The sequence below is a fragment of the Amphiprion ocellaris genome, chromosome 10 (assembly GCF_022539595.1).
Source record: "Amphiprion ocellaris isolate individual 3 ecotype Okinawa chromosome 10, ASM2253959v1, whole genome shotgun sequence".
NCBI classification, from domain to species: Eukaryota; Metazoa; Chordata; class Actinopteri; family Pomacentridae; genus Amphiprion; species Amphiprion ocellaris.
In genome coordinates, this window is record NC_072775.1 from 5787269 (window position 1) to 5803682 (window position 16414).

The 16414-nt window shown below is 39.6% G+C and overlaps 1 protein-coding gene across 1 annotated transcript in view; it reads right to left on the minus strand.

Moving 5' to 3' along the window:
- The window catches only part of col15a1b (collagen, type XV, alpha 1b), a 60453-nt gene extending 46224 nt beyond the window's left edge, over positions 1-14229 (minus strand). Inside the window, exons 1-2 of the mRNA XM_035944166.2 lie at positions 14069-14229; positions 13731-13795 (exon numbers count right to left, since the gene is read on the minus strand). Coding sequence (XP_035800059.2) covers positions 13731-13795; positions 14069-14079 — 76 coding nt within the window. The 5' untranslated portion in view covers positions 14080-14229. The remainder of the gene's footprint in view (positions 1-13730; positions 13796-14068) is intronic.
- Between the last annotated feature and the right edge of the window lie 2185 nt (positions 14230-16414).

Here is a 16414-nt window from a genome sequence, read left to right on the forward strand (position 1 = left end):
TCTAGCTGAGCTCCTGCTCAAAGCTAAGGTTCAGCCGTGACTGTACGAGCGTCTGTCCCTCTGATCGAATCTCTTTTTGTGTCCAGGACGGCAGGTGGGAGACTAAGAATGTCTGGAATGTGAGAGATGATGGTGGATGTGCACGTGTATAGACACAAATGGCGAAATACGCACACATTCTCACACACTTTGAACCTCTAGCTCAAGCTCTCGTATCAGCGAACACAAAGGGAAGACTACCTGCAGGCAAAAGGGCCAGCGTGGCCTGGGAATGGGTTAAAGTCTGTCTTCTGAATGAGTTCAAAGGACAGATTGTTGAAGCCAAAACACAGCAGACAGATGTGGTGGTGGCAGGAATATGGGTAGAAGCTGAGTTAATCATCATTACTCCACCAAGGAAGGCGGCGGAGTTGTTTGATGATCGGCGATGGTTTGTCTGTGTGTTTGTCTGTTAGCAACATTATTCAAAAACAGACTAATGGATTTGGATGAAATTTTCAGGGAAGGTCAGAAATGACACAAGGACCAAGTGACTATCATCTCCAAGACCTTGGTCAAGAAGATAAGCTTAAAAACTGGGTTACATTGTAAAGTTTGTTTAAATGTTTGGATCAGGAATTGACTTTCTGAGAAACGGGAGGAATTGAGGAGGAATTATAGAGCAAATAAAGAGGTTGAATGAATTCTGTGAATGTTTTTTTGTACAGTTGTAGTAGCAGCATTGGTGTATATTTAATTAACCCCTTAAACCCTAGAATATTTTGACATTTCCACCTGAAAAAACATCAAAGTATTCAGTAAGTTAGCAACTGCTCCAAAAGTGTAAGGTCAAAATGATCAACATTGCGCTACTATGGATGAATTTTGAAACACACTAAGTCTCTTTGTCCCCATCACCAGTCCAGTGTGACATCTGAACTTGTTTCGAAACTTCTCAGCTGCAACTCTACGAAATATGATGCAACAGGAATGAAGCACAACAATGCTGCATCCATTATAATCACAACAATACCAGGTGGCCTCTTCATGTCAAGCTCAGCAACCTTCTAAGACTGACAGCAGTTTGCATAAAAACAGATATATCCTGGCTCCAGCACACAGACCTCCAGGACGGAAAGGGTTTAAATACGGCTATTAAAATCTTTAGGACTATTTAATCTTAAGTGTGGGAAAAGTGGAGGCAGAGAAAAGACATGGACTGAGGGCTTCTTTAGAACAGAGGATAAGAAAAGAGAGCACTAAAGATAAAAGCAGGAGAAGAGAAAACTGGAGAAAATTGGGAGTCAGAGAGGTTATCTGGAGGAAAGTCTGACCTGAGGGTGGAATTAACCCAAAGAACTGACCTTCAAGCTCAGACTTAAAATCAACCAGAGGCATAGAAGCTACAGAAGAAAGGTTTGATTTAAGCAGTAACTTTTCTTGCATTTGAACAGAGCCATGTTTTAGTAGAGTCTTGATTGCATTGTACTGAGTGACAAATCTTGTTGTACTCTGCTGACTTGATCCTATCAGAGAAACAAATTAAAAACAAGGCCTGGATTACTGACAATAGATAACTAATGCAGAAACCCTGTACATACAGCTTCTTGTCGTATTTTATCCACTTGTTGTTCATGTAATATTGGCAGTGAACAATAGAAGTTGGCTGTCTGATTCAAAATCACAACAGGAATCTATGTGAAAGAAATGTTTGTCCAGCTTTGATATCAATTTCAAATCTGTGTGCTCGTGATGAAAGCCTCCATCGCTAAAGTTAAGATCATTTTGGATAATGACTGAGGCACACATCCAGCCAATTACATTACAGAAGTCACGAGGCCAAACTAACACAGTCTCAGTTTGAGACACAGCTGACTAGACAAATCTGGAACGAGGTCCTGGGTAGATGTAGTTTATTTAACGTTCATAATCTTAAAAGGTTTCAACCATGTTTAGGCGATCTGGATCTTACAGAGTGGACACACTGTGTGCTTTAACCAGATGACTCAAAGTTTGAAAGGCCTTGTGTTGGAAACTAAACACTATGTCCAAGTGCCCTTTAGCAAGAAGCCCTTTAAAATCAAGCTTTGTTTCTGTGTGTGACCTCTGAACTCAAAGTGGATGCCAGATATTTCTTTTACTGACATATTTATACAGACATGCTGCTATAACGAGCACATCAGGTAATCAAATCTATGAATAAGCTTATTTATGAATAACTGCACTCATTGTATTCTAGAGACAGCAGGCATTTGTGTTCAGCAAAAAAGGTCTCATAAACAGCAAATTTGTAAAACTTAAAAGTAGACATTTCAAAGTAGGTGAATGGTGGAAATTGGCCAAATGGCCAAACTTTCAATGTCAAAAGATGAAAATATGGTCATTTGCTGGATGTGTAAATAGAGACCAATTTGCTAATTTGTTTGCCATATCAGCTTTATAAGGTGGTGACCAATGTTCCCTGTAATTTTTCCTGAGTGTGAGCAAACACACAAACTCCCTGAGCGTCCCTTGGACCACTGTGAGCAACATCAGACGTGTGCACTGTGGTCACACCAGCATCACATCCATTCAAGTTACATGGTTCATTAAAAGAATCAAATTACAGCATTTACATTTCTGTTAAAACACTTTGTCAACAGGAGCCAGTTGAAGGCTGCAGTGATTTTAGTGACACTACAATGTATAAGAGTGAAGTTATTGAATATTTGTCTCTCTTTACTGTTGCAGCGGTTTTGCAAATTGCAGACGGACCCTGTTCACTCCATAGACACCAATGTTATTCCTGTAGCTTGAAAGACAGCTACTTTTGATAAAACTGGGCTTGTAGCACATTGTCTGCCTTGCAACAATGGGAAAGAGGCACCGTTTATGTTTTGACAACCTATATCTAATGAGTTATTGATGCTGGAAGTCCGAATCTGTGAATATCTTTCCAACTTTACTGAACTTGGGGCCACTACCACCTAAGGAGTGATATATTTAATTTTGAAAAAAGCATTTAGCCATACTTAAAGCTTTAAGTGCTTTATTAACATGGAACTAAAAATTTTGTATTGTTTTATTATCACAGGTTCTGTCTGAAAAGAGGTGGCATCATTTTAAACAGTGAAATCAAACTAATAAAATGTAATGAGCAACCAGTGTGAAATACTGGATTCTGCAAAAACATAAACAACTGAATGCAGAGAACTGGACAAAGAAATTCTCTACTTTTTTTCCATCTAAATCTTATCTTAACACAGTTAAGATAAGATTAATGTTATTACTTATTAACTTATTTAACATAGAGTTCTGAGTGAGTTTTTCTTTAGATAGGCAAAGGCCATTTATTGATTACATATAGGCTATTAAAGAAATTATTAAAAACTAAAAAGCATTTAAAAAAAAACAACTTAGGCATTTATTGAGTCACTAAAATAGGGTAGTCTATGGCCACATCAGCATTTCACAATTCACAACCAGATAGTGTAGGAAATCTAGCTGATCATCATGATGTCTCTCACCATATGGACTTCAGGAGATGATTAGATGATGATAAACTGTGACCTGCTGGTTGGGTTCTCTCTGTTCTCATGTTTCTTACATGTTGGTCTCCTGATGCTGCCTTACTTCAGCCAGTCCATGAGCAACAGAAAACACAGTTTGTATCCATTGCCAGGGGTTCCAGTCTTCCCACTCACGTCGGTACATTTGCAAACGTTTTTGCTTCTTTGGACGTGGTGGAGTTTCAGGTGTAGACATTTTTAAAGACGCAGGTGCAGCAGCGTCTGTAACCAGGCAACCAGAGACAGAACCATAGGACAGGACACACAGAGAAGTCTGAGGTCTATCCGCTGGACCTGGCATCGGGTCCTCTACAAAGGTCCTACGAAGATGAAATTGGCTGCCCTTAATATTTTCTGTGTTTTATTTTGTTCATGATACAGTTTTGATGAGTGTGTGACAGACGTTTATGGGACATTTTTGAAAATACGGATCAATTTGCGTCCCGTATTGAATCAATACAATTGATTGTGAAATAAAGGACGATTCCGTATTTTAAGGGACGGGTGGCATGCTCCGCATGGACACTGCAACAAGGACGCTGATTGGTTAAATGCTTTGCACTGTCTGTTGAGTCACAGGTTATCAAGATGACCGGCTGACTCGACTAATGCGACAGATGAACTTCTGACTTCGAACACACACATGCACAGCCATTACACACACACACAGTCCACTCAATGGCACAGTGTTAAGGCCTACAGCATTACTCAGATAGAGGAATGCATTGTTTGGAGTTATTAGGAGGTCAGATGTGGACATCTGCAGAGGGACAGTTTCCATTACATCAAGCGTCCGTGGCCACTGCCTTATCATCCTGTCTACTAAACACCCCCTGCCATCCTCTCACCCTTAATTCACCTCCGGAAAGCACAATTATACAAGGACACAGAGAATAAAGAGACATTAGGGTGAAGCTCAGAGATGAATGCTGAGATAAGTGGGACAGCTGAACAAAGATGTAGATACAAATTGACACCAACTGTTAAATCAATAGTCATACTGTAAATTCAAAAGGCTCATCATGCATCTACAAACATCATTAATATCAGTTTCAGATACTGATGTTTCTCGAAATTATTAAAAGCTCCTTTGAATACCGCCATTACAATATCTCTGAAAGAGCTACAAATGTTATTTACAACTGGTTCTTACTGAACTATTTACATGTCCTGCTTATGCATATATAAGTCAAAGGGCACTGAATGAGATTCTCAGCATGTGTGTGTGTCGGGTGTTTGCTCAGCTGCAACTGTCGTTCTCAGAGCTTCTCGCATGGCCTCATCTCCTCCTCCAGTACGAATGTTGATGAAACACAAGTGAGGCACAATAAAAGGGAATTCTTTTGCACGTACAGTCCTGCAGAAAGTGCCATTTCTGCCGTGAACTGTGTGGAATGAAAGACAACCTTCAGAGAAATGCAACAGGAAAATATTATCTCATGTTTGCTCCACAGTCCGCCTGGCAGAGTACCATCTATTGACAAGCTCCCACTGACTGTGCACCACAAAAATCACTATTGTTCAGAGCTGTGGAAGTGTTTAGGGCAGTGCAGTGTGGTGTTTTCCGCTCTCTGTTCTTCTTCTGTTGGTGTATCTATTGGCAGGGATGTGTGCAGGTGTAGTCAACAACACAATGGGAATCACCTTCTTGCAATTTGTTTATATGCAGAGAAGAAAAAAAAGCCATGCATGTTACAGGCTGATTTCTCTGAAAGCTTAGTTTATATAACTGGAACTAAATGCGGACTTCCCCCTTAAAAAGGATCTAGGGCATGTATCGAACAACTTCTCTATTCATGGTAGTAAGAAGCATTTTTCTAACCTTATTTAATCAAGTAAAGTCCTCCAGCCTGCATCAGGGCTTTTAGAAGAGCTGCAGAGCTGTTAAAACCTGTAAGAGGAGACTCCTGGAGGCCTTTGCAGCTAATAAATGTCCTTAACTGCAAGAAAATGCAGCTACACTGATTTGCATCTGTGTCTGTCATGGACATGTGTGCCAGGGTCTGCTTCCCATTTCTCTCCACTTGAGTCATTGGTATATCTTTATTTATAAAGCCATTCCAGACAATCTCTTAAATGGATTCTAAATCTTGGGAGGAATTAAATAAATTAACTTTCAGTATCCTAGAGCTTCTGTAAATGAGTTCATTGCTGCTTGCTTCTGTTTTCTCTTCATGTTGTTCTTCCTAAAGCTAGAGTTTGGAACTTTTAGAGATAAATAAATGTCCATTATATTAAAACACCGACCAAACAAGTTGCTAACGAAGCTGATCAGTACCATATGCATGCAAATCTCCCTGTATTTTGCAGCAGATCAGACTTTTTAATCTGCTTTCTGTGGCACCATTCCTGTGTTGGTGAGGTGATGCAGTAGCTGGTTTGCCAGAGCTGAAGAGATAATCAATCATAGCCACATAGGAAGACTGGACTACAGTAAATAGGAGCGTATAGCCAATGGCAGAAGAACCAAGAAAGCAATGAAGAAAAGTTTCTGATGATTCAGATAAAAAAAGAGCATGGAAGAAAAAAAACTGTATTAATTTAGATTTTAGTGAGGAATGAAACAGAAGTGTCATTTATTTTCAGGTATGCGCAAACAACTTCATAGGCTTTATAATGTTGGACCAATATACAGGCAGTTACATCTTTTATGACAATACAGCTTCGTAAAAAGTGATACAACAACAAAAGAGGATCAAATCTGAAGGAGATGAATGGAGATTATTTATGTGCATGTGCACAAAAAAGAAGTAAACCAAGTGATCTCATCCTTCTGTGGGTTTCATGAAATAATCAGATTGCTATAGCCTTGTTTTACACAGCTCGCTATACATCTATTCATTACCCATTTTTCACATATGTCATGAGAAAATTCACTCAGTCATCTGGAGTGCTGACAACCAAAACAGAGACTAAAGAGCTGATACTGAGCAGAATGTCCACACTGCCTCGGGGAATGATAGAAGCTAAGTGAAGGAGAAGTATCTGAGCTGACAAGTCTAATCTGAAGGTAAACAATAAACAGTCAGCAGTGGAGTGGGATGTCACAACACAGCATCTGTGAAGGAGCTGACGTGCAGAGAGAAATCTTTATACAATCAACCCAGAATGTCACATACAGCGTTAAAGAAGAAACTGTGATCTTACTTGAGTTCATGTAACTGCCTGTTCAGCATATTTTAACTGCTCAGAAACTAAACAAACTTGATGCTAATGTAGTTTTTGGTGAAACTTTTCAGTTTTTCCGTCTGATTCTCCAACCGGATTACGCATGAACTGAGAAAATGCCATATTCTTCCCCAGAATTCCACTTGGAGGTACAGCTCACAGCATCATGAAAAAGTTTTGTTTTGCTAGTAATTCAGAGTGTTGACATGCAGATTTGTCCTTAAAGGGAGAATGTGTGTGTTTATGTAACCCTCTTCGTCTGCAAACAGCAAAAATGGGCATAATTTCTGCAGCCACAGACTCCGAGTCAAATATGCAAAAGCATACCTATGTATACACACATACACACAGCAGAGGAACTGTGTACTTTCAACGTTTCCCTATAAACTTGAAGTTGTACTAGAAGTGAAAGAGTGATTGTGAAGTTGTTTGTCAGATGAGCAGTTTGTCACATAAAGTCAAAGAACATTAAAGAAAGCTGCAGACACTTGAAGGTATTTCTGTGATGTTCAGGATGCTGTTTATGGAACAGTTTTATGGACAGCTTGGTTCAATAAAACCCAGAAAAGATCTTTAAACATGAATCTATGATCCACATTTTACAGGGAATGGTTTAACAAAGGCAGTGTCCTAGTTTTTTTTGTTGACAAAATGTGGCAAGAAGTAGAATCACACTGCACACTGTTCTCTGCTCCCATAGTTTCTCAGTCTTGAAAATGTCAGTCACCATATTAATAGCTAAAGTCAAATTCTTCATTTTCACCACTTCTTGTGTGCTTTTATTGCCATCTAGTTGATATAAGCCTCAACGTTAGCTTGTGTCTAATTCTATTTGGTGTAAAAAGCAGCTGTAAAGAGCTCAATGGATGACTGCCTCTGTTATGAATGGGTTATGATGGATTTTGTAAATAAATCTGAAAGATTAGTGACAGAAGCTTCCAGGTTCATCTACTTTAATTATCAATTACATACCTCTTATAAGTCAATAATTCGTGTCTGCTTTAAAAACCTCACAAATGTCACTGATTAGTATATTGGTTGGACAAAACATACAATCTGAAGATTATTAGCAATGTATTCTACAATTATCAGATTGTTCAAGAAAAAAACTATCCGCTTAAGTGATGATAAAAGCGGGCATAGCAGTAATCATAGCAGTAAAACTGGATGACTAAAAATCTGATTTGATTTGTCATATCTTATTTTCTTATTTATGAGAAAGCAGATCAAGACATTTGTATATGACAGAGACCTCCTATTTGCTTTTAATTCCATTCCATTTTTGCCTGAACAGAATATTCTATATACTCATTTGTAGGTCAAGTAATAAAGGTATGTATTTATGACTCGGCTAACAGCAATGAAGTGCACAGAACATTAAATCTCTCCACATTTATACAAAGTATCAGATTTTCTCAGTTGATAAGACTTTCTTTGTATGCTTCATGTCCCAAAGCATAGCTGTATGAGATAGAACACATTCACAGTGATAATGACTCATAGTTTTAACCAGAAGCCATGGAAACAGTGTACCCAAACAACAACAGACAACCAGTGAAATTTCAGAGTTTGCCTTCTGAAAATCTTTACAGTAAGAGCTATAGATCTGGGTTTTCAGGTTTCAATCTAGCAGAGGCTACTGATTTCCTTCACATGTCAGTTTCTGTAACAGTACAACGTCTTTTTCTCTGAACCAAAGCACATACTGTTTTCCTCTAAAACCCTGGAACTACATCATCTGTTTGAGCATCACATCATGGAAAATATGAAAGAAAGACCATGTTCAACGGAAAGTCAAAAGACCCCAAAAGAAACACCCATTCTTATGTCTTGTTTCCATTGAGGGTTTTTTTCCCATTAAAATCCCATGGAGCTGACCGTTACACATACAGCAATGACACCTTTTACAGTTGGCCCATTGTGCCCAACTGTGTTCGAATCAAAGTCACTCTGGCTGAATGAGCACATTCCAGACAGGACGCCGCTGCAGCAAGGGCGTTCAGTCCGCTAATATACTGAAGACATTTAGGTACGGGCTCTTTCATAGAGCTCGATGTCATGCTCGCTTGCCAGGTTTCAGAGCTATAAAACACTAAAGGGCGCTGGGTGGGAGTTTTTCTTCCCATAATATCAGAGAGCAAATAAGGCCAGGAGTGGAAGTGTTTGAGAAGGTAAAACTGTTAAATATAGACAGGCAACTGCATGTGAATAAATGGAGAAAAACATGTTTTTAACTGCAGCTAACATATGGCTGTAACTGAGGATTTTAGTGGCACCAAGACTGAAATTGTCAACAGTACAATAATGCGACTTGGCTTTACTGTACAGATGAAACTCGTCAAAAACAGAGTCCTACTGGGCTCACCTCACAATCATTTATATTGGCTAAACATGGAATCCTTTCAGAGCTACTCAACCAACGGTAAATGGAAAGTGAAGGTTTCTTGAGTTCAGAGTGGTTCTTTAGAGGAGGGAGGGTTGGGGGTTGAGAAGCTGGGAGTGTGGAAAACACCCAGATGTCTAGAAAATCGAGATGCTTATAATGATGCACTCATAAAACTTAGCGCAATCTGTGCTAAATTCTAAACTGTAATCTATTGAAGATCTCAGCCCACACTTTAATAGCATTCCTGCCAAAGTCAAATTTTACTAAGTGTGAAGACTGTTTCCAAAATGCTGTCAAAGTTAGAGTTAATGAGATGGATGGTACTTAACGAGAAAGAGATTCTTGTCTGGTTCAGTGTGGTCGTAGTCTGAGAGTCCTCAGGGCTCAAACATCAGTTTTGCCAAGATAAGATTTCATACCAGATATACAACAATCACTAACAACATGAGAAACATCTGTTAATATTGTGCTGGTCCCTCTTGTGCTACCGAAACAGTTCTGACTTTTCAGGACATGGGCATGTCACCTCTGGGAGTGTTGGTATTGGATTCTTTGGGTTCTGCAGGTTGCCACCAGATCTCTTTGGATCTAGCTTGCTATGGTGCATCCCACAGATGTTTAATCGGATTGGGATCTGGGGATTTTGGAGGTGACACTTTATGCTCTTTGTTGTGTTCCTCAAGCCATTTATGAGAAGTTTTTGAGGTATGGTGAAGCACAATGTTTTTCTGGGGAAGACCATGGACATTGGGCAGAGCCGTTGGTCTGTACCAACATTTTGGTGGATGGTTCATGTCAAAGCAAAAGCCAATTAATGCTTATAGTGTACTCTCTGTGGATGTTTGCGCAGCCACACTGCAAGCGCAGCAACTGCATATGTGCCAGGAGAACAAATGGTGCTTAAAACAAGTGTTTGCTATGAGGCAGAACTGTATGAGGAGATTCTCCATCAGCATCCACACTTTTATAATTCACCATTAAAAGAGTTGGACTGCTGGACATTGGAGGTGCTTTGGTTTTTGCATTTGTTTTTATCCACGCAACCCAAAAACAGTGGGAAGTTCCAAATTCTCCAGATATCCCATGCTATAACCACCCACTGTGCTTGGCACTGCTACAGCCCCATTTATAGTCAAACTGATATATCCTGTTAAAAGCTCAAAATTGTAGCCATCACATCACTCCCGTTTTAAAAGAACTTCACTGGCTCCCAGTTCATTTTAGGATTCATTTTAAAATTTTAGTTATCACTTTTAGAGCTCTAAATGGACACTGGATTACTGATATTTTAAATTTCTACAAACCAAAACGTTCTCTGAGATCCTCAGGCCAAGGATTGCTAGTCATTCCCCATACCCGCTTTAAAACCAGAGGGGATCGAGCCTTTCAAGTAGTGGCACCAAGGCTATGGAATGCTTTGCCAATGTCTCTGCGCACTTCAGATTCTGTTGAGTCCTTTAAAAGACAGCTGAAGACCTGGCTTTTCAGTCAAGCCTTTAGCTAGGTGGTGTTGTTGTGACAATTTGTTTGTTTTCTGTGTTTGTGCTCATGGTTCTGTTACTCCTTGTTTTTCGTTGATCGATTTTACTGTGAAGCACTTTGTGAACTTCATTTCTGTGAAAAGTGCTATATAAATAAACTTTACTTACTTAAACTTTACTTACACTCTTTGAGAGATGTTCACAGGGAATGTGTTTTTCCATTTTCAACATGAGGGGCAATGCGACTGTTGGCTTAGTAATGAGTGCAAGTCCACAATCCTTAATATCCACAATGCCGGGATCCAAAGTGTCTCAGCAGAATATTGCTTTTGCATTGACATGATCAATATTATTCACTTCACCTACGAGTAGAAATGTCTTGGCTGATTGGTGCAGATCAGGTTATTTTCAGTCAACTGATGGAGCAGAAGTGTTTTAAAGGGGAAAGGATTCTAGTTAGAGCACTGGTGTGTCAGGTATGACTCTGTGGCAATGGCAAATGGATTGCATGGTTCACGGGTCATTGAAAAGGGCCTCTCAGCAGAATTTTGCTCAGAGCCCCAGGGAAGTCAGGACTGACTCAAGAACTAGTTAACCCAATACTTGGAGTACTGGTATTTTAAAGCAAGTGACTTTCCAATAATGGGGCCCATTGTATATCAATTTGGCTTTTTATCAGGCACAAAGTCACAGAACACAGTCATTAAAATGGCTGCAAGCAAGCAAGACACAGACAGACCAAAAGATGGACTGCTCAGCCAGCACATTAGCTGAAACTTTCTCTTATTTCCTGTGGTCAAACTTGGACAGGAGGTAACACAAGTTAACTTGATTGCTTCTCTTTATGTGACCAGTAGCATAGTTCCAGTTCATGCGTTCTCATCCAAGTTGTAAACACCGACACCTGCTTTGACGTTAAGAGTGAGGCAAGCTCTTTATGTAATTTGTGGGACTCTTTGCAACTTGCATAATGAGTGCCACCTGGTATACTGCCACATACTTTCCTGGAAGGAAATTTTGCAAATACATTAAATAGGCATGTGACTGAAATCAACGATTGCAGAATTGCTGACTTTGGTTGTGTTTTATAAGATTCTTGACTGGTTAAAGCATGTCACTCCAATCAAAACCACAGTTGACTCCATTAGATGGTCACAGTGCTTTCTATTTTTTGGTGATGTAGCGTCGCTTCAGATCATCACAAGAACTTACCATCAAGCCTATGGCAGTCCACAATGTCATGAGCTGTGTTAAGTGTGTGACTAATCAACAACTCAGATGAGACAACACAAATGTTTCCATAAAAGACCACACAAACGTCATTTCTCCACCCATTGTCAGAAATCATCTCCTCATACTGGATTAAACTGGCACATGATCAACTGTGCTCTCAACATCCCACTTCAAAGCTCAGTGTTAACCCTCCTCCCAGCCCAGACATCTTAAACACACTAACAGCCAGTGCAGTGCAGAGGAAGCCCATTACCATACAAACTGCACACTTCACTTCTCACCCTGGTGCAGCATTTGACTTGTCTGCCACTTCCAGCCACCTCATCGTACGCACACACTACAGATAAAGAGGGCAGAGGAAGCCCGGTATACTGCCAAACAAACAAACTATCAGTGTCCTGCAGGGCTGTATAAGAAGAACCCCACAGCGGGGAGGCACTGAATGAAAACCACAACAGCAGGCGGAGGTGTGAAAATGGAAATGGGAAGGAGGAGGAGTGGTGTTGTGGGTCTTGTAATGGCTCTGGGAAGCTGGAATGGATTCGAGTCGAGGTTCTTTTGTTGTAATTAAAGACTGTTAATGGCCAATTTTGAGGAAATTGGTAGCACAGTAATCAGTGCGTTCATTTTAAAGTCCACCGATTTAAGTTCAGAGCATTACAGTTTGGTATGGTGGGGATGGAAAGGTGTTCGGATTTTTTCATAATTAAAAAATAATGTGGGATTGGTCTATATGAACGCGTCCATGTCCACCTGTTGAAATGTCAGTATTTGAGATATATTAAGACAGACTTAAAACAGCCTTGATAACAACGAGTACACAGAAGATATGCAGGCTATAAAAGGTGCATTTTAATTTATATTTTTGTGCACATGGTGTTTTGGTGCGTAACAGTAAATGATGACAAGTCCAAATTTTCGGAGGAATACAAGATTTTGTTTTTAAAATGTAAGACAAGCAAATCTGAAGCAATGTTTAAATGCCATCTGGCTGCAGAATCTGCACTAAACATACTCACTTAACAATAGTGAATGGAGATGTTACGATGATTTTTTCTTTTTTTTTGAAAATGGGTTGAAACTTGCTCCAACTTCGCATGTGAATTCAGCCTGTGATGATTCAAACTGTGAAGAACCTCACAAAGATGAATGAAATGACCCTGACTTCGGAAGAACCAGCGGCTTACACATTATAGGTGATAACCTAGTTATGTGGAAAGCAAAACAGGCGAATCCATTCCTTATGCTTTTACACTTGTATTGTTAGTCACAGAAAGGATGATAAAAGAAACCACTATTAAAGCTCTTTAAATGCCAGAATAACAATACCTACTACAGCTCCATACACATGGCATTAGCGATACATTGCATGTTGTCTGCTTTAAACCAGTTTCCCTCAGTGCTTATGTGCAATCCAGCAATTACACACATCTAAAAAGCAGCGGAGACGCCAGATTGTAAAAGTTTATCTTTAAATAGACCGACCTTAGAAGCACATGATGGTTGGTGACGGATTTAGGTGTTAAAATACATTCGGCAAGCTTTTCCTGCTAAACTGCAGACATGACCATGAAATCTGCATCACATATATGTATCATCTGTGGGTAAATTTAAACTATTTTCAGACTTGTCCTGTGAACGTCTGAAACTGTGAACTTTGTACTGTGTACTCTGCAGAAGCTATCACATGAGGTACATCTGCAACTATGGGTCAACAATTCAGCCTTTATATTTAACTTATTCTGTGATCTACTGAAAAAAAACATTTGCACTCCACAGTCATCCATCACCATGAGTAAAGGCTAAATTTCACTCTTATAATAAAGCATCTGTTGGGTCACTGCCTTTCATTTTTTCCACTCAGTGATCCATCGCAGGAATATGTTTCCTTACAGAGAGGATTCAGATGAGGAATTGCAGCAGAATGCATCTTACCTTCTATAACCTGCAGGGCAGCAGCCAGCCAGCACAGCAGGGCGAGATGCAGGGTGAGAGACGACCTGAGGAGACACATCAGTCACAGAATGGAAGTTGCTAAAGCTCTAAGTAGACTTTGAAACATTAAAAAGAGTGACAAAAGACCATAACATGAAGTTAAAATAACTTAAACTGCTGCTGAAGTTGTGTGTGGGCTGAAAAGAAACCACAGGTCTGCTCTGAGGTGAAACTGAAATACTTTATGAAGATGTTTGTTAAAGTCAGTTATATTCCACCCTGCATTCTTTTCACACTGCAAAAGTTGATGGAATATACAGATAAAAAGTGTGTCTTACCCTTGAAACATTTTAGTGAATCAGTAAATAAAAATCCAGCTTTGGAAAGAAACTCCAAGTACATGTGTGTGTGATGAAACTGGGGCAAACTCCGTGGTCCTTCTGCCTCAGTGTGCAGACCTGAAGCCACACTGCTGCTCTCTCTCTCCCTCTCTCTCTCCCAGCACAAAGACTCTCTCAGTTCGGAGCTGAGTAGCTCTCAGGACCTACGGAGTTGGGAAATTTGACTCCCTTGAAGGAAAAAAACTCCCCCTTACTCACTCAGTAGACCTTCTCTCCTCAACTGCTACTTGAGACAATTTCCTTCCATTAATGATAACATGACGTACATCCTGGGCTATCATTTAAAGTTAAACCCTTCTATCAATTAATCAGTCTTTACTATCTGAAGTCCTTTCCAGTTTTACAAAGGAGAAAAGTGACAGGAGTGCACAGGGAGGGAATAATGCTAATCATGAAGGAGGATGGAAGAATTATAACTAGAAAATGACATAAAACATCCAGATGTGACATGCACTGGTGTGTTTGTTTATGTATCTGGTGCACTAAAATAAAGGTCTCTTCCTTTTCAAACCCACCTTGAGAGTATTCTATTCTATACTGCCAAGACATCCACAATTATGGTGCTCAGTACTGTTTGTTTAATTATTTATTTATTGAATCTCTTTTTCTTTTGTGTTGTTTTTTTTCTGTTTTATTGATGGGCAGTTAGTAGTTGGGAATAACACACCACCTTACAATCTTTAATTGCAATAGCACCGCCTGTTAGTTCCTATCCGTGTTCATCCTGTTCGTCCTGTCCAGTCTTTGTTTCCCCCACACATCACTGAGGTGTAGCACTGCCCTCCCTGGCTCATAATAGGGAATTCTAATAAAGAATGTCTGCTTAGCTTTCAGAGAGGGCCGGTGATGGTCACACACATGCACTAAATATTAAAATATTTGGCTGCAAGACTAAAATATGCATCAATCTCATACAATGTTGACACCTCTTTTGTGGAGTTAAACAATGAGAATAAATGCAGACAAAAAAAAAGAGAGAGAGTCTCAACCTGTTTATGCCATGTTCTGGTTACAATTCTTCCACTCTCCTTTATCACCTTTCCAAATACATTTAGGCTTTTTTCAGTTAATGGTGTCTACATCTATTATTCACCTAAAGTTAAGCCATTCCAAAATGCTTCTTAATGAATGAATGAAGGACCTAATGAATTCAAATAGCATGGCTGTATCTACCTGCCAGGAAGCCCCTGGGGCAAAGATTTGCTGTTGTCCCCTACAGACCCTCCCATCTCCCACCCCCTTTACAGTAAACAGGCCTCTGTAACCGCCCTGTAATCATCAAGCTTTCATTAAGAACTGTGGCCTGCAATTGGCCGTACAGTTTCTGCAACTTTCTCCTCCCTTTCTGCTATCTGCGAGCTTTAAAAATCCTGTTCACAATGGTAAATAATAACCATCTCCGGGTAGCAAGCTACTACACTGAAAGGTTTGGATTATTTGATAAGGCTGCCCTGCTAGTTTTGAAGGGTAAAACATCCATTTTAATGGCAATGCTCGCCTCCCTATGTGCAAATGTTCCATCAAAACAGCTTCCTCATCGCTATTTTGAGGGTTCTCTGTTGCTTAGCTCAACACAAGACAATGCAATTAGTTTAAAGAAATACAAACAAGCCAGAGTGTTTTTCTGTCCTGTAGCAGTGATGGTGAGGTAAAGTCAGACCATTCTACACAGCACCGAGTCAGCTAAAGAATGGTCTGGTCACATGAGACTAAAAGTTTGCTAACATTACCCACACAACAAACCTGACATAAGTTTAGTCTTACAGCTAGGATCAAAGCTCCTCTAACAATAGGAACGCATCAGGTGGTTGGATATTTCAGGAGATATCTTAGTTAATATTGCAATTTAGTGGATTAAATTTAAAGTGATTTAAACTAAAATCATATTACTATTTTCTCAGACAGCAGCAAACATTCTGCTGGAAAGGTCCGTTCATCAAAGGCAGAGCAAGATTTAAAGAACAATTTCCAAGTTCTAATTCTTTATATGACAAAAAAAAAAATATAATAAACATACATTTCAAAATGTAAAATTATAGAAAGGTCTGAAAAAGATGCAGGGTGAAGCTACCGGTTATTGTGCTGATGCTTTTTACTATGCATATCCCATTTAAAATCAAGCAAAAATGAGTGTCTTTTCTAATTCTTCAACAACATACTGCAAAGATCGCAATTATTCTGAGATTATGTTGGACCACTGGTAGCCAGGGCAGCTGTCTTTTCATTCAGAAAGGATCATGTGATAGAGGTGTGACAAATCAGGGAAGGACATGTAATGACTGA